A 25,338-nucleotide genomic window follows, 5' to 3' on the forward strand; every position below is an offset into this window, starting at 1 on the left:
GACATTTAGTGCTCAAGTACCACGACTGTCTACACAAGTACATCTAGGATGAGATGGAGTTCCTGAACACTCCTCATTTGGCGTTGCCTATCGATACATTGTCAAGATCGAGAAAAAATTTAAACAGAAGAAGCGAGACTTTGGATTTGCAAATCCAAAGCAAGGGAAAAGCACCCCCAAACCGCAGAACAAAGGACAAAGCCAAGGCGGGGTGATCCAGGACAACCCATCAAAGTCGCAAACAAAGAACAATACCACGAAGACAAAGAAGGACACAGGAAAGTGGCATGAGCAGTGACACATGAATCTCCGATCTCTCGCGATTAATCACGAGTCAAACTCTGCTCTTCCCTCAAACGATCTGATTCAACTCTGGGCGAGTCAAACTTGCGTTAACTGAGTTTGACTTGTGGTCAACCCGAGTTTGACTTGCGACTCACCGATTAATTGCGATTTAGGTGGCTGAGGCGATTTTCAACTGTCAACTCGGCGAGCACGGGTTTTAACTTTTAGGGATCCCGCATTTTTCGCTGTGTGGTTTAGTTACGTTAAAAATTAAACGTTGGTCTGTAACTTACTTCTCACTTCTCAGGCCCGCAACTCATACATCAAGAAGGTAATAGAGTCGTAGTGTAATAGAGGCATAATGTGCAGTGTGCTCCAGTGTAGCTTCAACGTGTGCTATGTCAGAGATTTCAGTAGCAAACCATTATCATATCATTTCAGCAGCAATCAAGAGATTCAGTTACTGCATTTTTACTGATTCGTATGCAATATTTTATAAACTTTTAGAAGCAAATGCTTCTGGTTCTATGTAGTCACTGGTAAGGAATTAGGACCCTTTACTTTGGATCATGTTTGGACTCATAACATATATGAGATACTTATTCATTCATGATATTTGGGACATCTATTGATATTATGCATTGTTTGGAGTCTGGACATGGCTTTGTTGAATAGCAATGAACAATGTTGTTTTTCTTTTTAATTCAATATGTGTATATCTTTATTTATTGAATTCACCGATTTTTTTCCCGATTTTTCCCCGATCCGATTAAAATTCTTCGCTCTTTTGCCTCGCCGATTTATTGCCGATTTCGAGTCTGATAACATTGGGCGTGAGTTCCATAAGAGCCCCACTCACAACACAAGTGAGTGTTGAGCCATGTAGTCATTGGTGGCTAAGCTAAAGGCTTCAGAGTCAGATGCATGTTTCGACTCTAAGTCAGGACCTAACAAGGGGACTGACAAAGGGAAGCAGATTATTGATGCAGAGCTTAGCTCCATTATTGCCACCACCAAGATCCAAACAATTGAGCCCAAAGATCCAGAGGAGGGGGAGCGTTTCTTCCACTCACAGATGTGGGTGAAGGGTTCATTGCTGCAATTCATTGTCGACATTGGGAGCCAAAAGAACCTCATTTCAGCAGAGGTTGTGAAGCGATTGGGCTTACCAACCACACCACACCCACAACCATACACCATCAGGTGGCTTCACCAAGTAGAAGATCTTCGCGTCAGCCAGTAGTGTCGCCTTCCCTACAACATCAAGCCCTTCATGGATGAGCTATTGTGTGATGTTGCTCCTCTTGAAGTTTGTGATGTATTATTAGGCCAACCATACTTGTAGAAGCGTCATGTTGTGTATGATTCGAAGCCTCGCACTGTTATTATTTCCTTGGGCAATAAGTTATACAAGATACCGGAGGTAGCCCCACCTACCACCATCTCTTTGATCTCTGCTAAGCAATGCAGTAAGATCAACTCCCAGACCAGAAAATTTGTTTTCTCTCTAATTCGCTCTCAAAGTAAGGGGAACCACATCCATGGCCCCCTCAGGAAGGGTTCCTCCACACAGCAGAAGAAGGTGGATAATGTAGTGGAAGAATATAGGGACATCTTCTCCTCACCCACAGGGACCAAGTTCAGCAGAAATTTCCCGATTTCATGGAGGAACTCAACGCAATGGGGTCCATTGCTTCCTAAGAGGGGAGGATTGATCTAGGTGGATATTGGTGGCCATTCGTCTATTCCACTTGGACCCCCACCATTGTACCATTTTTTTCAGTTTCCATAATTGTAACAAAGTTTACTATTTTTGGCAGTTTTTCAGGTCCTGAACTTCTGGAGCTGTTTTGAGGCCCTAAACGATGTTTTTTTGGAGATGATTTCTCTTTCATGTTAATTGCTTGTGAGTATTCGTTGGATTTTTATTATTATGTTATGTTCTTCATCAAACAATTACCAAAATGTACATGAAGAGCACAAAGAAACAAAAGAACACAAGAAATTAGGTTGCCCAAGCTAGGGCCAAAACCCCACAAGGGAAAACCTAGAAAATTCCTCTTCTTATAGTATCAAATCAAAGTGAGATATCCAAGACCAAGACAAAAATTGCCACACAGACCTAAGTTGGCCCTCCTACGATACTTCTTCGTCAAGTCCAAGTCAACAACGTCAATGTTAGTCAAACATCTGAATTCTAGCCAATCCCTCAAATTTTTGTCTTCCTAAAATCTCGGCCCTATAATTTTGGGCATGTAATACCACATAAGCTACCATAAAAACTCACACGTGTGGACAAAAAACTAGGGCATAAAAAGCGAAATTTTTCTCTTTTTACTTCTCTTTCTCTCCTTTGACTTCGCTTAAATTCTCCTTTTTCTGCATACAAATCGAAGTGGATGATGGATGATCAAATGAGATCGAAGTCTCTTGTATATATAGTTGTCCAGATGGTCGAATGGGTGCCTCTTCTAGGCCGACATGTCCTGGAGGGCCAACTTGGTCTTATGGGGACAATTTAACTCTTTTGACTCAATAAAAAAAATTCTTTCTTTTTCTTACAAAGAGGCCAAACGGACTTTAACTCAATTACATTTTCTTCTTGACTCAAATGACCCTAAGAGCATGAAGAACATGCTTTAACTAGGAAATAGTAATCAAAATAATAATTTTTTTCTTGTTCTTCTTTTTTCTTTTTCATGAAATACATAATGATACAAGTACAATGATAATTATGAAGACCAAGCCTAGTTACATTTTTCCACACCTTCAACATATTCCATAACATCATTCTCTTCCAAAGTCAGATCTAGCCTAGCCCTCTATGGAGCAAAGTTGGATGAGTCATTCAACTTCTCCTCTATTTTAAAGTATGAGGTAGCCATCTTGACCAAGTCAAATGAACTTCAACAAGAGATAAAGATCTCTTCAAAGGGGTGATTGCTCTGGTCTCCTTGGGCTTGTCTTCACCTCAACTCTAATACCATGTTAATTTTTTCAATGTTCTATGCTATAACAATTACTTTAACAATTTCTTCTTTCAATAGAAATCACTTTTTCCAATTTATTTAAATCACCCAATAACAATAAGCAATTGTAGATAGAACATTAAACAATATGCACAATAGAAGACAACCAAGATCAATGAGACACAAAGATTTAGGTCAAAGACCAAGGAAAAACCCCACAAGGGGGGAATCCAACCATATTCTTCTTCTATTAGATGTTCATCAAATGTTCAGCAGAGATACATAGTCCAGGTACATTCATCTAGTCAAAGGTCAAAGCATTGACCATTCAAGTCAACAAATCAACATCGAATCAAAGATGTGAGCATAATAGCCAAATCTGGTCAAAGTACCAGCCCTGCAATTTTCGGCCTTGTCAAAGTTCAGTCAACAACAGTCAATGCAGCCCTAACCAATTAAAGTCAACACTCTAAAGTGCTCAGAAAATTTCAGTCAAGGCATCAATAAATTCAGCCTACTTTCTTAGTCAAACCTAGTCAAAACAGTCCTCAAATCTGCTTGCTAATTTGGTCAAAGTCAACAATCAACCTATGGAAACCCTAGCTTCATATCTGCAATCAAAGTTCCCAGGTCAAATCAGTCAAAGTCTCCCTGAATTCAGCCTTCCAAAATAGATCCAAAAATTTGGTCAACTATGTCAAATCAGCCCCAAGTCAACATTGGTCAAAGATGCCCAAAACAGAAAGTCAACACAGTCAAATCAGAATCTCTTCTCTCTCCTTCGCACGTATGAACTTGGCCTTGCTATTTCAGAAGTGTATGAACCAATGAGGAAGATGTGATGTGTGATGTGAGCTTTGGTCCCCAGTGGTCTCATGGTCCAATCCCGGGCAAGATTATGTATGCCTGAGAGCTGCTCCAGGTGTTCGAAAAAAAAAACAACTCTAATAACTCATCAATTTGAGCCATTTTCCAACAAATTTACGTTGAATAAAAGAAATGTTTTGATTTGATATGAATATTATGGCTTGTTGATGCTTCAGTGATATGAAAAGAAGCAGAGAGAAAATCCACATCTAATCTCAAAATCTATTATACAACCAACAAAAGGCACTCGTCTTCCATTTGAAAATGGGAATGGGAGAGAAGAAACAAAAGGTTGTCACCCAATCAAGAAACTAACAGTTGATGCCCTTGGAATAATCAAAACTTTGTGCAGTAATGATTTCACTGTGAGTTTCACATCAAAGTTTGCACTCAAACACCATCTTGGATGCTTATTTTTCTTCTTCAGAGGGACAAAACAAATGAGGCAGTAGGCTTGGCACGATTATCAGCCAACAAGCCTCACTTTTCACACTGTTTAGAGTGGCTTTTTTTCACTGTTTTTTTATGCTGATAAATACAATTAAAATAAAAATAACTGTTTTGTTCCTATGAAGGGCAATGCCTCGTCACTTTTGGAATAGACATGTAACCTGATTAGGCATTTTCCAGATACTTGGATGCAGTTGTAAGTGTTGCCAGGAAGACTAATGGGTGGCATTGGGCTGATCTTTTTGCTAGAGCAGAAAGGTCCACTGATTTGTTTGAAGAATGCTTCCAAAGATGATGGTATAGGACTGGAAAGAAACTATGCCTCTTTGTGGGAAGACCAACTCTTGCAAATTGCCTAGATGGCTGTCCTCTCAAGAGTTTACAATATTCTCTAATATCAATAGCTGAGGCATTAAATTCTTATGTAATGCCTATTAAGTAGTTTGCATGCCCCGACCCAAGAATTTACAAAGCCTTGTTGGTCACAATTTATTATCTAGGCATAGTACAAACATATTTAAAAATTAAGATATAAGGGTCTCCACTAGAAACCAATGATGGTGGTTGAGCAATCTTTTGATGCTTGTTCTCATGTACCGATATCCTTATGTTGCTCTTCGTTTCGATTGTGACTTGAATAGGCACACTTGAGTCAAGTTGACTTCAATAACTGATATATACCAGATTTTTGAGAATGTAAAGGCTGAACAACAGGAACAACTTTCCAACCTGCAATTCTGAATTTAAAACACCACAGTTAGCGTGAATGACAAGCTGCGGCTTGAGAATCATGTTCAAGAGGCACTGGAGGCTGTCAAATTTTAAGACTGTCAGTAGTATTCTTCACATGTGTTAAAAACACACTACTGACAGACTCAATTGGTGTTGAAATGTAACTAGTGTCGGTCTTTATAATTATGATGTCATGACTTGATGTAATCATTGTACTTGTCAAAAGAAAGAAAAGATGATATTTATTTTTGTAAAAGAAAAACAAAATTACTTATACATGGGTTTCTTGCCCATGGTTTTGGTCCTAGGTTGTGCACCCATTGAGTGCTCTTGTATGAAACCCCTAGAAGAGTCCTTGTATGAATGCAAAGAAAAATATTTGTCATAGAAACTGTCCAAGAGATCAGGTCGCCTAGCCCTAAGGGTTGTGCCCTAGAAGAGGCTTGAGGACCCACTCAAATGGCATTATATTGAAGAGGAATTCACCCTCCAAAGACATACTTGTGTATTCGACTTAGTCAAGGAGATCTGAGGTGAAACAAAAGTGCGAAGAGGAGGAAGAAGGACAACGAATCTGGAAGATTGTTTTGGTCTTGAATTTTCGATTTATCTCTCTCTTTGACAACCAAATTCTCTGTGGAAGGTCAGATTGGCTCAGATCTGAAATTGTGAATTAAGGAACAAATTTTATTTGGGTGGCTGGCTTGGTCTCTTGGTGGATGGTACAGTATCTTGGTCTTGGAATTCTTCATTGGAAATTCTATAAGGAGTTCTATGGGTTTTCCCCATTTCGAGGGGTTTTTCCCTGGCTTTGAGCCTATTTCCTGTGTCTCTCTTTGTTCGCATTATGATCTTTTTGTTGGCATTTATTTTGACGATGAAAAGAAATAATACTGACGATGATGAAGTGATAATATATCTCAAATAAGTGTCAATGTTAAAGAGAAATCACGTAATAATCTAACCCGAATGGATATTATCTCATCAAATGGTAACCCTTTAGTGGGTTAGAAGCAAGGTCACAAGGTTGAGCCCGGGGACGCTATGGCTTGGATGGCTCAGAGAGGTGATGCTCAAGCTGACTGTTTACATCCAAATGGCGGTGAATTTCATTGTTGCTATTACTATCATTGCCAGTTCTTGGACTCCTCTCCTTCCTCATAACAACCACATCAAAATAGTGATTGTCAAAGACAATTCCAATTACTCTCAAATGCATGTGCACGGTTTCATTCAACGATTTCCAGGTTGAGTAAGGACACAAAGGGAAAATGTTGTGCGGGATACTTTGTGTGGAGGTGTTCAGGATGGTAAGCGAGATCCTGACCCTCCTTGAGGCGTTATAGGAATCTCAGGCACTACTACAAGGTAGAGAAGCATCAAGGGCTCAATAGAGACTGACTGGCCTAGATGGGTAGAGAGGTGAGTGTCACAAAGCATATGAATGACATCTGAAGCATTGAGAGAACATGAGGAAAAATTTTGTTAGCACTGGTAGATTGACCAGAACGACAGGACTGGATGACAATACTGACATGTGAAAAGAGTGCTCATAACGCTAGAGTGGACAGGTTTGGGCGTACAAAACTGATCAGGGAACCTGAAGACAATGTAATGCTTTCATACCCACAAAGTTGGGAGGGAGAGATGCATTTCTATATCAGGACTTGGTGCTCATCATTTAGATGTTGAGTGGGTAGTTGATAGAAAGCAATACATCACCGGATGAATGAGCACTTGCAACCATCAACGAAGAACTTATCAAGTTTGCACATATGAGGTACCAATGGAAGGTTGTGAGGGTGTCTTTCACACTACATCACCTTTTTACACTAGCATCAAAGATTCCCAGGCTAAAATGCTTGACCCAATAGACTATTAATTTGTTTAATGTGTGTCGAAGCTTCTCCATGAGCATGAGACTGGTTTGCATTACAGGACCCTTGGATTCATTGGCTCACGACTAATAAAGTTGTCTGAGCTACCATTTGTGATTTAGGTAATCCAGTTAGGGATGATTATGATTTTTGTTGCAACTGGCTAGCAAAAGGAGATGGGCTCAACGTGGACCGTCAAACAACTGCTCAAACAGTATGTACAAGCAGAGACCAACGTGTTATATGTATCTTTTAAAGGCAAACAATGCTAAAGAAAAATCAGGGCTCAACGCAGAGAGATAGTAGCAACTAAGAATATTAGGAAATGGTAGCGAACTGCAATGGTACAACAACAAAACATTTACCTTGCATGAAACTGAGCAACTTCAATATGATTATGGCAAACTTTTGTCACAATTGCATTGGAAAACTTAGCAAACAAAACCAACATAGAGCGGTCGCTAACAAGAATAGAGAAGCTTAGCGAGTATTTTTTTTTTTTTTAATGATCAACAGAGAGAAGGACCACAAAAGACATGGTTCACAAATTTGAAGACCACAAAACTTGTGGCTCAAACTTGAGCAAGGTAGGAATACGCCTGCTTTGATAGCATGTTAAAAAATTCACGAAAATGTAAACAACAAATTAGATAATGTTGGAGTACATTCAATTAAGAATATGATACAGATAAATACATATCTCAATGACCCTTAGTTTTCATCTTTTAAGAGGTCTATTAGACTTCCAATAAATATTGGAATTCCTCCACACCAACCCTAACAGATTAGGTGTCCAAAACATTTCAACTACAAATCCTAACTCCATAAAAGAGCTCAATTAAAAGGTAAATAATTTTCTTTGAAATCCTAATTTTATTTTTTTTGGGTTTTCAAGCAAGATGTATTTTATAATAAAAGATGATGATCCCAAGTAACGACAACAAAATGGGCAAAGAAGTGGAATTTTTGGGTAGTTTGTAATTTAAGGGAGGATGCTCACATTTGGTGGAATTTATTTAACCATACAAGATAAAGGGAATTTCAAATGATGAATATGAGAAATTATATATAGATAGATAATCTCATGCCAAGAAGATATGTAATAAGATCCATTGGGTTTTATTTTCACATGTCAACCTTCGATTACATGCTTATGATGTACTGAGCAAGAGAGGTTAGTGTTTTTATTAACTTTAGTTGCAAGTATAATTTCATCAATGTTGACTTCGCTAAAGGTTTGCAAGTACCTACAAAGATTTGAATGTTACCATGGATAAACATGTGTTGCATTCATATTTGTATGTCATAGATATGGATGATGTGGATATTATTTTAGAATATCCTTGGATGGACTCAGTATAATTAATATTAATGTGCAAATGTTGAAGTTTCGGTACAACAAATATGAAATCACACTACTTGATAATGTGTTGCATGAAGAAGTCTTTGCAAGGGAACAAATTGCAGTACCTAATGACACATTAGATGAAGAGTTTAGGGTTAAATAAGGAGAAGAAGCTACAATGGCACTTGAAGGAAAACCAATGTAACAGCACACCAATGTAACGACACAATCAGGAAGAAGGATATACAAAATCAAAGGTTAAAGAGTTCAAAGAGAGAAGAATGGATGGTTAATGTCCTCACTCATTAATGTTGTAGATCTTATAGGCCATTTTTTTGTTAATATTCACTAGAGTATCATAATAATGGTTTTGTATTATGTATTACTTATGGTATGCCCTATGAATTGTGTTATGTAAAAAATTAGTTAATTTCAGGTTTATTATTTAATTTAGGTTTAGTTAGGCGAAAGGGCACGATCATAAGATCATGCCCTTTCCTAAAGGGTGTCCATGGCAGTATATAAGCCAGGCAACCCATTGTAATTCATCATCATCTGTCTATTCATTTATTAATAAAGTATTTTTATATAAATTTTTGTTATCCAGAAGTATTTACACTTCATCTGGTATCAGAGCAGTTCGTTCTCGGTTTGTCCGTCCATCCGTCCGCTGCCCACAAGCTTCCACCATCGACCGTAGCCAGCCTGCGGTGTTACGGTAATAAACGATACATGTTACGGTGATATACGATACAGGTTACGGTGATATACGATACATTTTTTTTAAGCCAAAAGGGTTGCGTTAAAAAAAAAATCGGCGTGCTGTTCAGAATTAATAATATATATAACATAATTATAACATATTCGATAAGTTTCAGAAGAGTGTGAAAAAAGACGTCACTGGGCAGGGGGTCGTGACCGTCAAACATAAATAAGGTTAATAACTTTATTTACAAACGGTGCAATATATATTTTTAATATAACTAACGTTATATAACATATATATATAATACATATAAAGTGACATAGAACACTACTTTATATATTATATAACTCATATATATAACGTGTATATATAACGTTTATTTATATATAATATATAACATATATATAATTATATTATATATTATATATAATTTAATTAATTAAATTTATTTATTTATTTATATATAATATATATAACATATATATATATAATTATATTATGATGATAATTTATTTTAATTAATTAAAAGTTTTATATATATAAAAAGTTAATTTAATTAATTAAATTAATTTTAATTAATTAAAAGTTATATATATAAAATTTAATTTAATTAATTAAATTTATTTTAATTAATTAAAATTTATTTTAGCTAAAATAAAAAAAAAGGAGGGAGAAAAATATTTTAGCTGGCAAATAAATACACGCCCCCGCAAACCCGCTCAATGTCGACAATGACAATGGCGGATTTCCAGAAAAGGTTGTTGGATGCAGAGCAAAAGATAAATAACAACCACGACGAGGTCAGTAAAAGATTAAATGAAGTCGAGAGCAAGCTTGGGGAGCAAGCGGACAAAATCAAAAATCTTGAAGATACGACAAATCGAATAGAGATAAAAATGGAAAGTCAACATGTCCAAACAGAAGTAAACTTCAAAGAGTTCTTAACAATGCTAAAAGTTCTGTGTAAAAGGTCGAATTGTACGCCCGAACAACTACTGAAAGAAGGTGAAGAGAATCAAGAACACGTCTCGTCGGATTCAACTAAGTCCACAGACTCTCATGACAAGGTTGAATCCCCAAAAAAATCAGCGACACCCCACCAAGAAGCAAATAACACAGTCTTGACAAACAAGCAACTCTGGGATAACTTTACCAATCAACACCCTTTTTTCGCTCAACCAGTGGCAACATACCAGCGAAGGGCAAAAGTCGAGATGCCTAAGTTCGATGGAAACGAAAAAAACAATGTTGCATGGATAAATAAAGCAGAAGAATACTTTGAGATATATGACATCACTGACGATGACGAAAAGCTCAGACATGCATCCATGAAAATGGAGGGAGAAGCATATAACTGGTATATGTGGTGGAAAAAGACAACACATGTCATTAGCTGGAGGAAATTTAAAGATGCATTCTTCAAAAGATTCCAAGGTGTAAAGGAAGAAGAGTTCTTTTCAAAACTCATCAAACTACGACAAAAAGGAAGTGTCGATGAATACACTCAAGAATGGGAGACCTTAGTGACACGAGTACCTGGGTTATCAGAATCTCGTCTAATTCAGTCATACATCTCGGGACTCAAAACCCATTTACAAGCAGAACTTGAGATGCATGATATTACATCTATAGAAGAAGCAAGACGAAAAGCAAAAATAGCCGAAAAGAAATCCGAACCAATATTTTGGTCAACAGTGGAAAAAGCTTATGCAAGACGAAGGATACCCCAGTATGTGGACTCAAATAATACAAGATATGTTCCACCACATCGTCGTGAAGGTGAAAAATCTAATGTGGAAATGCAAAGGATAAAAGAGGGTAAATGTAAACGCTGTGGTGAGAAGTGGGACCCCAAACATAGATGTGCTAAAGGAAGAGAACCAAAGAACCTATATAATTGTGAAGCAACCAATGATTCAAACAGTGAAGATTATGACGTAGAAGACACAGAAGACGCCCCAGAATGCTCACCAGAACTAGATGATGGAAGTATTCCACAAGTATCATTATCAGCTATGACAGGTATATCACAATCTCAGACTTTAAAGTTAAAAGGACACATAAAGAAGAACAAAGTAGTGGTTCTCGTCGACTCTGGAAGCACACACAATTTTCTAGATGCAACCGTGGCAAAGAGACTCAATATCTTTTTGTTTCCCTTACCAAACATGAAAGTGATGGTAGCTAATGGTAAGAAGATTGAAAAGGTAGGGAAATGCCATAAGGTCAATTTGCAGATTCAAGACTTTAATCTAGAGTCTCCATTCTTCACGGTACCATTAGGAGGAGTAGATGTAGTCTTAGGTGTCCAGTGGTTACGAACCTTAGGTACTTATGCCGCTAACCACCAAGTACAATTTATAAAATTCAAATGGGGAGGTCAGAAGTACAAACTACATGGATTCCAAGCACCAGAAAATCATGATTTATCATCATCTCAGATGATGAAGCTGAGTCGAAAAAGAGCACCTACTTATGCAGTAAAATGTCATCAATTAGAAATGTTATCTGCAAATATGACCAGAGAAGAATCACCAGAGATACAAGATCTGATTCAGAAGCATGAAAAAGTATTTCAACACCTACCTATGAAGATGCCGCCTAATAGGGAAATTGAGCATACAATAGAAGTCAAGACAAGATCAGACCCTGTCAACATCAAGCCATACCGATATCCACATCACCAAAAAACGGAGCTTGGGAAATTAATCCAAGACCTTTTAAAATGTGCAACCTTGATCATCTTAGAATATCTGATCAAGTGGAAGGACTTACCCGAAGAAGACGCTTTCTGGGAGAACGAATCATTCTTCAACAACATCCGTCGTTACTTATGCTTTGAGGACAAAGCATTCTTTCGAGAGGAAGGCAATGTTATGTAAAAAATTAGTTAATTTCAGGTTTATTATTTAATTTAGGTTTAGTTAGGCGAAAGGGCACGATCATAAGATCATGCCCTTTCCTAAAGGGTGTCCATGGCAGTATATAAGCCAGGCAACCCATTGTAATTCATCATCATCTGTCTATTCATTTATTAATAAAGTATTTTTATATAAATTTCTGTTATCCAGAAGTATTTACACTTCAAATTGTCGTCGAAATGAAAATGCATGGGAATTTACAAGTTAAACATATCCTTCAACCTGTAAAATATGTATATCATCCTTTAGGAATGCAAAGGAAATGATATTTCATGTGAAATAAGTGTTTTCACAAATCAATAACAACTTAAGCCCCTATAATAATGGGGGATGATCATATACAATTGTGTATGTGAATCTCTATAATTCTCTTATATGGTAATCCTCACTCATGTAGACCTTGTTATAGGCCATTGTTATAGAGCGTAAAAAGGAATTGTTTTGTATTATGTATTTCCTATGATGTGCCCTAAGATTGGTCATAGAAATGAAATTGCAAAGGAATTCATGAATTAAACTAATGTGTTATTCAATTTTCAAAATATGCATATTGTTGTGTAGTCATGCAAAGGAAATGAGATGTATTGTGAAATAAGCATTTTCTCAAATTAATATCGAAATTGATTTTAATTCTTTGATATTTTTGTAAAATTTCCATTTTTGTTCTCAAGTAAGATGCTTCATTAAATTGTTTATGTTCATGTTACATAGCATGGTGCTTTGTTTAACAGGGAAGCTGTTGAAGCTGGGAGAAAATTTCATGCCACCAAGTAGATTATAGTTCTTCACTCTTCTTAGGGTTTTTAATGAGGATTTCAAAATCCAAATGTTTACCTTACAAAGTAAATGAGTGAGGCTCAGCCACAAGGTGGTGTAATAATCACTATCACCATTGCACAAAACATTTCGTGAGCATAAATAAAAAATTGTACTTGGTATCTTAAAATGCCTTTCCTCAATGGGAGGATATTGGCATTTGTTATCTTTTATTTATAGAAGCCACAATTTGTTGACATTATTGATATTTTGTAATTTTGTAATTTAATGAGTCAGTTGTTGGTTTAAATGTGGATCCCATATTATTTGGTAGTCATTAATCATGTTATTTTAAATACTATAACCATACACAGAAATTAAAATCCATACAAATTAAGATAGATAGAAAAAATGTTACATAGAAAATCTTTTTAATTTTTGGGAATATTTATGATTCATTGTGTTAGTCAAGGTTGTCATTGATGCCAATATGGCATTTTTTGTGATGGGAAATTCTTGTGATGTGTGATGCCCTAGATGCCCATGGATCATAATGCCCTAGTGATGAAAGTTCTTGAACTAACCATGAAGATGCCATAACCTCATGTATATTATAATATTCTTGCTCTTGATAAAGAAGCCCTAAAACCAGGATGATGTCCTTACTCTAGATGAAGGAGTCTAAGATGGCCATGATGCCCTAAACAAAAAGATTGATGTATAATCCCTAAGTACCAATCATGTGCCTATGATGACAAGCCCTCTTTGATTGATGCTCATAGTGACCATGCCTTTAATGAAATAAGGATACTTATCTTAATGAAGAGCTCATGTGAAGACACTCTAAACTTTGTCCTAGACATTTAACCTCATGATGATATGGATGGTGGTTATGGATGGTGGTTGGAAGACTACCTTGGAGCCCTTATGAAAAAGCCCTTAAATTCTAGTCCCTATATCCTTATACATGAAGAATCAAGGTCTGCACTAAAAATTCCAAAACAGTCATCCCATGGTCTGCACTAAAAATTTTAAGAACAGTCACAAAAAAAATTATTTTTTTGTCACCTTGGAGACATCCTATCACATTGGCTCCTTCACCATCTTGAAGAGGACTCTTTCCTCTTTCCAACGAGCCCTCACTCAACCCCTAACTCCCAATAGTTTGTGAGAAAATGAATTTTCAAGTTTAAAAATAATATTTTTTTAAATCTAGCCGACCTACACTCAGACATTCATGTCGGCCTTTCCTCCAATAGACATGACTGTTCATTATGATGCAAAACATGTATAAATAAGGCTTCGGATCTCTCATTTCAACCATTATTTCAGTCAAGAAATTCAGAGGTATAAGAAGTTTAGGAGGCTGAGGAGACAAGGAAGTTCATTGTTTTGGACTAAAAGATTTATGTTGGGTTAAAACATCTTGGGAACAATATTTAAGCATGGTGAAAACACAGTGAGGAGGCTAGAATCTGAACAAAAGTTGGATTGCAGCATTACATGGAGCCTTCTAATATGAAATTGAGTGTTGAAGTGATTTGTTAAGGAGGGTTTGGATAGAGTGTTCTGTAGCCACTTTAATGGTGTAAAGGGGACTCGGTAAAGGCAGTTTGTTGAAGTCAAATATTTCTTTTAGTAAACTGCCTTTACCAAGCCCCCTTTACACCATTAAAGTGGCTACGAAACACTCTATACAAACCCTCAGCGCTCAATTTCAGATTAGAATATCTATAATAATCTTAGTTGGTGCTCAACAGGGGAGATTGAGCACCTTAGTAATATAATAGTTACTAAGGGACTTTACTAACAAATCTGGTCGGAGTGAAACCAGGAGTGAAACCAGGAGAGCAAGAACCTGGATTCTAATCTGCGTCATTTTGAAGAATTAATAAAAGGGTTTTAGCTGACCAAAAAAACTAAGATAACTAGATATTGAAAGGTTATATACATATATATATATATATGAACAAATTAAGTTTTAGTAACTAAATATTAACTTTTTTCAATATGAAATAAAAATAAATTTTTATATTAATTAGTTGATGATAAAATTTAGCATTGAGAGTTTCTCTTTATGATAATTGCATTTTAAAAGCTTATTTTCTTTATAAAGTTGGAAGAATAATATGTGGCTAACGATGGAATTTGGTGTTGTGTTCTTTTCATGATAATTCCATATTGTTTAGTAATCATTAACCATGTTATTGTAAGCACACTATTTTCTATTCAAATCCATTCTTTAAAAAAATTTAAAGCATATACAAATTAAGATTGATACAAACAAATATTATCATTACTTAGTAAAACTTATTAATTTTTGTGAAGTGTTTCATTTTAGTGATGCACATGAAAACAAATATTTCTTTTTCTCTGTCAATAGTATTAAGTAGGCGAATAATTAATTATTTGCGGGATATATATATATTGAGCATGTTGTCATTAATATCAAATCAAATGCAAGATGGCATAGCGGATGCAATAGGTGTTAGGATGTTGTCATTGATGTCCTCAATATATTGGTTGTTATAGATGAGAGAATGTGATGATGAAAGCTTAGGTAACCCTAGCTCTAGGGTTTGGATTCTCTAGATGATTTTCATACCCTGCCTTTGATTGTAAGTTTGCAGCATCAAATTAGTGAGTTTTCCTTAGAGACCCTTGCTAGTGGATTCTCTTTGTCATGCTGATTATGTTGATATGTGGAGCATCTCAAGCGGCTTCATGGTTTGACATTAGAGATATTTTGAAGTCTAAAATGGGCCTCCTAAGGAATATTATAAAATAATAATGAAAATAATAAAATAAGATTGGATTACATCATCAAATTTTTGAGGAAAAAAAAAACAAAAATCTAATTTTTCAACTTATCTCCTTATGGTTTTACTAAAATTTCGTGTAGGAGCACTCATTAGATGTAAAATTTAATTCCTCATGCAAGGAGTACTCACGTTGCATACTTTCGATGGACCTTGCTACACAAAAACTAATAAATACATGAAAACATGTGATTGCAATCACATTTTTCATGCATTTTTCATTTTTTTGTATAGCAAGGTCCATCGAAAGTATTCGACATGGGTATTCATTGGATGAGAAATTAAATTTCGCATCCAACGAATGCTTCCATTTGAAGTTTGAGTAAAATTGTAAGGAGATAAGTTGAAATAATAGTTTTATTATTTTTTATTTTTTATTTTCTAATATTTTATTTTTTTACTCCATAAATGGTGAATCATTCCTCATGGTTCAAATCATCATCTTGAATCCCATTGGTTCTTATAAAGTTGATTTATGTTGTACATTTTTATTTTTAGGCTCATTTTTTACCTCAAAATTCCTCTATTAAAAAGTATAAAATTAATGATTAATGTGTATGGATCCAAATGTTCCAAATTTAATTTAATGGATCAAATTAGAGGGAGAATTTTAAAATTAAGATTCTCTCGAAACATACAAAGGCGACCTACTTTGAAACAAAGTCATTCTATACTTGGCATATATCGAAGAAATGGAGTTCCCTCTCTAAAGTTCCCTGCAGCCAAGACACAAAAGAAGTTTTTCTTTTGGATAGGGTTTTGGTGAAGTTTTCTCTTGCAGGTGGCCTTTGGATATCTTGTTGCCCTGCGACCAACGCTCACCTTGCCTAGGGTACAATCCGCGTTAAGAGAACATGTCAATTCAGATGATTCTAAGCAAGTGTGGGCTATGATTTTGGGATTCGTTGGGTTAATTGTCTGGCAGGAGTTTTGAAGTAGCCAAATCTTATTTCATTTATGTTTTGACCCTCTCTAAGGCAACTTTGCTATACTTAAAGGGTTTGATCATACCTGTGGTTTTTTAGGAGTTGTGAAGAAAAAAACAACACTTCTGAGTAGACCTAACTCAACCCATATTTGAAGGAAAACCTTTGAACATTTTATAAGAAGCTCTCATCTCTGAGATTTAGAATGATTCAAACCTTTGGGTTCTTAAAAGGCTCGGAATTAAAGCAGAGCTCAGATCACTATGACTGGCACGAATTTGTGGAAGACCTCCATGTCATGCCCTTTCCTTCTATGTGATTTTTCTGGGTCGATCGAAGTCTTTTTTGAATAGAAGAATTGGACCTTGGAGGCACTTGGTGTATTGTACACAAATATGGTTGGTTTGATATGTGTATGGAAGTTTGAAGTATGAGTGCTCTTGAATATGGCCATGTATGAGTTGAACACTATATTGAGCATTTAATCATATATGCCAATTGCAAACTTCATATAATGTGTATCACTGCATCACCCTAATGTATTAATTGAATTGTTTACTGAATAAGAACCAAGCAGATGAGACATGTGGTTTCTAGTGTTCTCTTAATCAAGGTTTGATTATAGTTGATCGATGTAACACAATCTTCGGTGCAAGTTGTAGGGACTGAAGTTAACAATACTCTGCACATAGTAGCATCATTACAATGTTGTATAACAGTGATATAAGCTAGTAGTGAACTTGGCAATAGTAGTGATGGCAGTAAACTTTGATGAGTCTTTGTACCCTTAATTACTTGTCTCTATTATGATGTGACAACAATGATAATAGCAATACTGAAGTATGCAGTGCTAATTGTCTTTACGGGGCAGTGAATCTTATATAAAGACAATGATTTATGGCAGTGCAAGACAATATGATGCCTAACAACGATCTTAATAGTGATGTACCTTTGAGATAATAACCTAATGATGTGCACAATGATAACAACATTCTTCAATTCAATGATAACCTTGATAGTGATAGTGACATGAAGATATGACGGACAGAGATTAGTGGCTTGGAGACATACCAGTTTTATACTTTATTGTGACCTTGAGACCTTGTATGACACTAATGATATGAAAATGCTTCTTTTATAGTACCTCTGATAATAGGGTTGAAAAACCCTTATAATAGTGACATCTATACATATAACAATTAACATAATAGTGACCCTGACTTGATGACAGTGACTCTCTTTAGTAATTGTAACAAAAGCAATCTTGTCTAACAAAGATCTATCGATAACAGTGACTGTGAGATAATTATAAGTGACATTGTAATAGTTTCAGTGATAGTGCTCTTGATATTGTGATAGTATGACAGTGGTGATGGCATAATTGATATTGGAAAGTAGTAGCACCTTTGCGTATTATAATATTAGTCAATCGATATTCACAATTTAACATGTAGTTTTCTTATATATATATATATATATGAGTAAAACTTCTACATTCTTCTATTTTTACATTTATATCATCTACTTGAGGCCAGCTGTAGTGTTGGAGATTCCACCGTTCAATCAAGTAATTTGAATAGTACTGGACCCATATCTCTTTCTCTGTTTCCCAAATATTCATGTCATGGGGATCTGGTAATTCCAGGTAGCTAAGATGAAGATAAGGCTCATGCGGAGCCGCTGAAGGCGTTGAAGGGTAGCATTCGGCGTAGAGCTAGAGTTGAGGAAGTCGCGATTTGTTCGTAGTTGAAAGCCGCAATTTCTTCACAGAAATCAGCAAGCAATACTCGTGTTTGTGAAACTATTTTTCGGGTATTTCTCTTTATATTCCTAAATGGATTCTGCAAGTTCTAGTTCCTCTGCATTAATGGGATGATTTGGAAAGTTTTGATGGACATTGTATCTCGCCTAAACATTGTCAGTGATACAGTTGTTCCAGCACATTTAAGGAGGTCTACAGAGTGTCCAAAGGTGATAACTGCCAGTGGAACTATTCCTACAAAGCATGAAGAAGATGTAAATATCTTTTTGACAGAAGCCACTGGAGTTCATCTTGTCTGTCCAATAGTCCCGGGAATAGATTGTGCCATGTACCTTGGGACTCCCTTCTTCAAAAATTTTGAGAAGCATGGCGCCAAGCTAGATCAAGCATCAGGAAGGTATGGTTATTTTGTTAGCTTGGATGAAAAAGAAATTTTCTTTCCTTTTATTAATCCTAATTCTCCAAATAGAATATCTAGGATTGAAAGGATGGAACACCTCTTAGCCAAAATGGAGGTGAAGAAAGAAGTTCTAAAAGCAGAAGAACTTCTTAACAATGGAAAATACGCCAGAGAAATTGCAGATATAACAACCAAATTCAAAGAATGTTGCTCTGATGATCCGAATGCATTTTGGCATATAAAGAAGCAAGAAGTAGAGTTGCCACTTAAGAAAGATTTTAATGGCAAGCTCAGAAGATCTAAAGTTGTTGCTATGAATGAAGAGCAACTAAAGACATGCAAAGCAGAAATCAAAGATCTCTTAGAAAAGGGATTAATTAGGAAAAGCAAGAGCCCTATAGCTTGCTTTGCATTTTATGTAAATAATCATGCTGAACAGGCTCGGGGTAAACCAAGACTAGTTGTTAACTATAAGCCCCTGAATTCTATTTTGGATTATGATGCTTATCCATTGCCCAAACCATCAAGCATTCTGGCACAAATTTCCAAATCAAAAATCTTTTCTAAATTCGATTTGAAGTCTGGATTCTGGCAGGTTGGGATCAAAGAAGAAGACAAATGGAAGACAACCTTCTCTGTTCCTGAAGGTCATTTTGAATGGAACATTATGCCATTCGGCCTGATTAATGCTCCATCCGCCTTCCAAAGAATTATGGATGAAACCTTTGAAGGTATGGATGAATTTCTAAAGAAGTATATAGATGATCTTCTGATTCATTCTGATAACATTCCTGAACATATCAAGCATCTAAAGATCTTCTATAAAAGAGTGAAAGAAATGGGAATAGTCCTCTCTGCGTCCAAGATGAAGCTTTTCAAAACCATGATAAAATTTCTTGGATACAATATTCAGTATGGTTCCTACAGTGTGATACAAAGGAGTCTCAATTTTTTTGATCATTTTCCTGATGAGATAACTGATAAAAATCAGTTACAGAGATTCCTAGGCAGTTTAAATTATATCTCAAAGTTCCTGAAACATTGTGCTCAGGAAAGGAAGTTGCTAAATAAGCGTCTACAGAAAGATCCTATTCCCTGGAATAAAGATTTCACTGAAGCAGTTCGAAGAATTAAAGAAAGAGTGAGAAATATACAACCCCTTTCACCTATAAGAGAAGAATGGGAAAAGATCATAATGACAGATACAAGCCATGCCGAATGGGGTGCAGTCTTATGTCAAGAAAACCCCACAGATAAAAGGGCACTAGAGGTTTGTCAATACTCCTCTGGTCTTTGGGCTAAAAACCAGTTGAACTGGTCTAGCCTTAAAAAGGAGCTGCGAGCAGTATGCCTTGGCATTTCCAAGTTTAAAGACTTTGTCATTTACACTCACTTTACAGTAAGAACAGACCGTCAAGCCCTGAAGTTTGCTATTCAGAAGTGTGAGTTTGAAGACGCAACCATGGTGCACTGGGTAATGCAACTAAGCCAATATTCTTTTGATATCGAGTTTGTCAAAGGAGATAAAAATAGCTTTGCTGACATGCTCAGTAGAGAATTTCTTGAAGAACATTCAATGCACGCCTTATCCCTGAATTTTATCCGAAGATATTCAGAAGAAGTAGAAATTGAAACATACACTGTATGGGTTTCTTTCAATTTACAGAAGAATCTGTTTGACCATGAGCATAACTGGATCCCAATCAAAGAAGTCAGACAGAGAATTGGTATACCATACAAATGGACAGATCCACTTCAATATGAAATGAATGAAGAAGCTTTAGAGGCTCTTGTTTATCTCAGACATATTGGAAGCATAGCCTATAGGCTAGAAAGAGATGAAGAAGATAATACACGGAGCACTAGTTGCCACATTACTTTAAGAAGATTCTGCAACTTTCTGGATCGAGACAACTTTGATGAAGAACGGCAAGAACAGGCATTCTACACAGGTATGGGATTACAAAATTTTGTAACTAATTTATTTTACTCTGTGCAGTTCTCCTTTTGGTATGAGCACATGCCAGTCGAAGATATGGAAGAAGAAGATCCACTTCCAGAGTGGTTCATAGACTGGTGGAAAATTTATGGATTATCTCCATTAATCTTAAAACCATATTCCTTCACCTTATTAAAGATTCCTAACTTCACTCTGCAGACACCATGCCTGACAGATGTCCTAAGAAAAACAATCAATGATCTTGTCAATCGGAGTGATCTTGATTTTCTACAAGGAGTACGAAGGTGTGGCCATGTATGCTGGTTCGTAATGAATCACTACAAAGAAAGAATACTTTACACCAGCAATAATTCCAATTATGAATATTTTCACCAGCAGATAAATCCAGAACACAATCCTTATCTTCATCTTAGCTACTTGGAATTACCAGATCCCCATGACACGAATATTTGGGAAACAGAGAAAGAGATATGGGTCCAGTACTATTCAAATTACTTGATTGGACGGTGGAATCTCCAACACTATAGTTGGCCTCAAGTAGATTGCTACACCATGATGTAAAGTCTTTACAACCGACAATGGAGTTGGACGGGTCTTGCGTAGATTCCCCGATCAAGAATATCTACTGTGTAAATAATGAGATATGCAAATCTCATCTTCTCAGTCTTTCGAGGATTCTCTTGTACGAATCTCCTCTGTGTAAACATAAAGTAAATCCGTTCCCCATATGCCTCCGGCTTTCCATATTGGAATAGGGATGAGATAACATGAGTAGTCCGCTCATGCCCAGATTTGGTCCTTTCAAAGCATCTTGCTTTTGTCAGTTTGTACATCCTAATTTCAGCATAAGCATCTTGCTTTCTGTCAATCTTGCTGATGACTCATGAGATGCTTGTTCCCTCATGAGTCCTATAAATACATGAGATCTGAAAAGGGAAAGGGCATTCGGGTCTGAAGAGTTTAGAGTCTTGTGAGTCTTGAGTCGAGTGATTTTCCTGCTCTGCATCTGCGGACCATAGTGTCTGATCTGCTTGCATCATGAAAGGTTCACTCTGGTCTTATAGTATTGGTTTGGAAGCCTGCGCATCAGTGTGCTCGGCACTGGTGAGAACCTAAAGTGGCTGAACCATAGGAAAAGTTTGAAAGTCTGTTATAAGATTTATGAGGCAGAGTCTGTCCATCGCCAGGTAGCCTCTGGTAATACTTGTTCCCTGCAAACGGTATGAAGTCCGGTAAAAGCGACGACAGTCGATCTCTGTAAAGAAATAATCCTTCTGTAATATCTGAATCCTATTTCTGATAATATAAATCAAAGCCTCTGGCTATCTTCATCTACTCATTTGTGTTAGTATGAAGTCCGGTAATAGTTGTAACCCGTCACCAACAAATTCCAAGTAAATATAGAAAACAAATAAACTATTTTCCTTTCTTGGTTACTATAACAACATTCATAACTATCTTAATTTTACAGGCACTAGCAACACTAAGTTTTATTAATAAAATCTCATAAATATGTATGTTCCATCAGTTTAAATTCTCTCATTAATATAAAATAAAGATTTCTTTAATTAATACATTTCTACTCATTTCGTTTTTTTTCTTCAGTAATTCATAAAATACTTCAGGAATATAAAATAAACATAACATTGTGTCAAACAACTAATTTCTTAAAATAGGGCTTGAGGCAAGAACACTGACTTGAAACAATGATATGGAAAATTAGTAATCAAGTTCTTGACTCCTCCCAACCTTGACACTACAACATAGCCAGTGTCCCCCCAAACATAACAGGGCTGCAAAAATTCTTTCTATTTTTGTTTTCTTTCATCTCTTTTGTCTTCTCTGCCCTCAAAATGAGACAAAGGAAAGTAGACAAGAATTTTATCCAATTTGCCTCTGCCACTCTTTCAGTGGTTAATAACTGCCTCCACCTCACCAACAAATGGCAAGTAATTATCATCTCATTAATGAGCTTTTGTTTTGATAATTTGGCAGCTCAATGACAAATTCCAATCATGGGACTAGATTCCTCTTTTCGAGAGGATCAATTTTGATTATTGAAGTGTTCAATTTGGACAAAGGAAAGTGTATTTTTGAATTAAAGCCCACATGTGCACAAAACCGCAGGTCGACCCAAAAGAGAAATTGGACACCCACGGATGGCTATAAATACAACTTAAGTGACTGTCACTTGGACATCATTATTATGATCATTTCTTCTTTCTTTGGGTTTGGCTCACACAGGTCTGAGGCTAGGTCTCGAAGATTGATACATGTAGGACCAAGATTGTAGGGTCTGAAGCTCACACACGTGTTTAGGGTTTTGGTTTCCACCCACAAGCATGACACAGACAATTTTCGGTCACAACCACGAGCATGCAAGCTCATGCATGCGGCTGGAAGGTTTTGGCCATACGCACATCACTCTCTACGTACGATTGGAAGCTAGGGTCTTATTTTGACAATTGACTGTGGATTTCTCCAATGCATCTCATAGTTCGACAGTTGATCACAGAGAGTGACATTTGATCGCATGCTTTTGAATTAGAGTTTTGATTATTAACATTACTAGGTTCATATCATGGATGTTGTTTAGTTGATTTTGCTGGATAGGATTATGGTTGAAGATATGCATCATTGTACTTTTTTTTTAGTCATTCAACCAAATTCTAGAAGAAGAATTTGAAAGGGTTTCCCTGTAGTGGGTTTTTCCCTAGTCTTTTACCAATCCTAGTGTCTTTATGTGTGAATACTTTTATTCTATTGTTCCTTTATGTTCCCTTGCATTGATGATGATATCGTTCTTTCTATATAATTACACGTCGTTGAATAATGTTGTAAATCTGATAATGATATGATATTGTGGGGTGAATTTAATATATAAATGAAGAAATGCAATTATCTAAAACAAAGAACAATATAGCCCTAAGAAAATTTAATATGGAATTAGAGTTGGGCTGAAGAAAAGTCATTGAAGATCACAACTATGAAGACACCTTTGTTGGAAGCAAGAAGAGATGGTGGAGACCCAAGAGAATGTTGAAATTCTGATGTTCTATGTTCTAACAATTACTTATTACAAAACTTATTTATGCTACAATATTAGATAAACAATTGTAGATAGAACATAAGTCAAATGCACAATAAAAGACAACCAAGAATACAATGAGACAGAGAATTTAAGTCCAATGACCAGTGAAAATCCCATAAGGGGAAAACCTAATCAAATTCTTCTTCTATTAGAAATCAATTGTTCAACAGAAATACAGAGCACAATGAGAGATCAAGAGAATGAGTAAGTTCACCCAAATCTAAACAAGTTGTAGCATGAAGATCATTGGTAGTAGCAACAGATGCACACACTAAGTCAACCGTGCCTTCAACTGAATTAACATTGAAACATTGAAGCACCGAATCGACTTTGGCTCACCAAGTTCTACTCTTACTCTCCGAGTCTCTCTCTCACAATCTTCTTCAACTCTCTCTTAACTCTTTCTCAAGTTCGAATTCTTCTTTCACAATGCACAAGTAGTGAGGGGAGAAAGAATGAGGCACACATATAGGAGCAACGAATCCATGCCATAAAGGAGGAGTAACTCACATGCCAAGAGGAATGTAACTCATGCCATTAAGGAGGTACACATGCCTTTGTAACTTATGCTTTTAAGAGAGTGTAACATATGCATTAAAGAGTGTGTAAGAGGAATCTTTTATGACATGCATTTATTGAGTGTAAGAGCATTAATGAGACTGTAAGAGAACATTATTAAGAGCCATGATTGAGTGACTTTAATTTATTTTTAATAATAATATAATAGTATCATAAGAATAATAATAATAATAATAATGATAACATTGATTATTAAGTTGAAATTGAACTCTTAGGATTGATTGATGATCAGAATGGATTTTCCATCAACAATATTTGATTACCAACTTATGCAAGGTGATTTCCTATTTTTGGAAAGTCATACTTGAGACTTTTTATTTTTAGAAATTCATCCCTGAGCTGCCAAATTTTCAACACTCCCTCTCAGGTAGGGAGGAATTTCTTTTTGCAACAAAATATCTTCACTTTCTCTACTCATCCTTGTTCATCTTTGCTCTGTATAATCTGGAACTATGATGTCGCACTCTAATGAAGAAGAATCATCATAGGAGAGCACAAGCTAACACCCTATATTCACTTGGGGGGATTGCCACTTGCCAACATATGACAAGGATCTCGCACAACCAAGTCTCATCTTTGCTTGGGGGGATAACCCACTTGACAAGGATCTCACACAATCAAGTCTCATCTCTACTTGGGGGGATAACCCACTTGTCAAGGATCTCACACAAACAAGACACATCTCTGCTTGGGGTGGTAACCCACTTGTCAAGGATCTTGCACAACCAAGTTACATCTCTGCTTGGGGAGATAACCCACTTGACAAGGATCTCACACAACCAAGTCTCATCTTTGCCTGGGGGGATCCACTAGTCAACACATGACAAGGATCTAACAGGACTAAGTCTCGTCTATTCTTGGGGGGATCCACTTGTCAACACATGACAAGGATC

General features: G+C 36.3%; 1 protein-coding gene across 2 annotated transcripts in view; it reads left to right on the forward strand.

The window, feature by feature from the left end:
- The window catches only part of TPR10 (ankyrin repeat family protein), a 424,227-nt gene extending 411,057 nt beyond the window's left edge, over positions 1 to 13,170 (forward strand). Inside the window, exon 13 of one of the 2 annotated variants that reach the window (XM_089410812.1) lies at positions 12,864 to 13,170. In XM_089410812.1, coding sequence (XP_089266938.1) covers positions 12,864 to 12,933 — 70 coding nt within the window. In that variant the 3' untranslated portion in view covers positions 12,934 to 13,170. The remainder of the gene's footprint in view (positions 1 to 12,863) is intronic. The other variant, XM_089410813.1, reaches the window with a different exon arrangement.
- The last annotated feature ends 12,168 nt before the right edge of the window (positions 13,171 to 25,338 follow it).

Source organism: Pinus tabuliformis, chromosome 3_1, assembly GCF_031772625.1.
Source record: "Pinus tabuliformis cultivar Carrire ecotype Pingquan chromosome 3_1, CPIR1, whole genome shotgun sequence".
NCBI lineage: Eukaryota > Viridiplantae > Streptophyta > Pinopsida > Pinales > Pinaceae > Pinus > Pinus tabuliformis.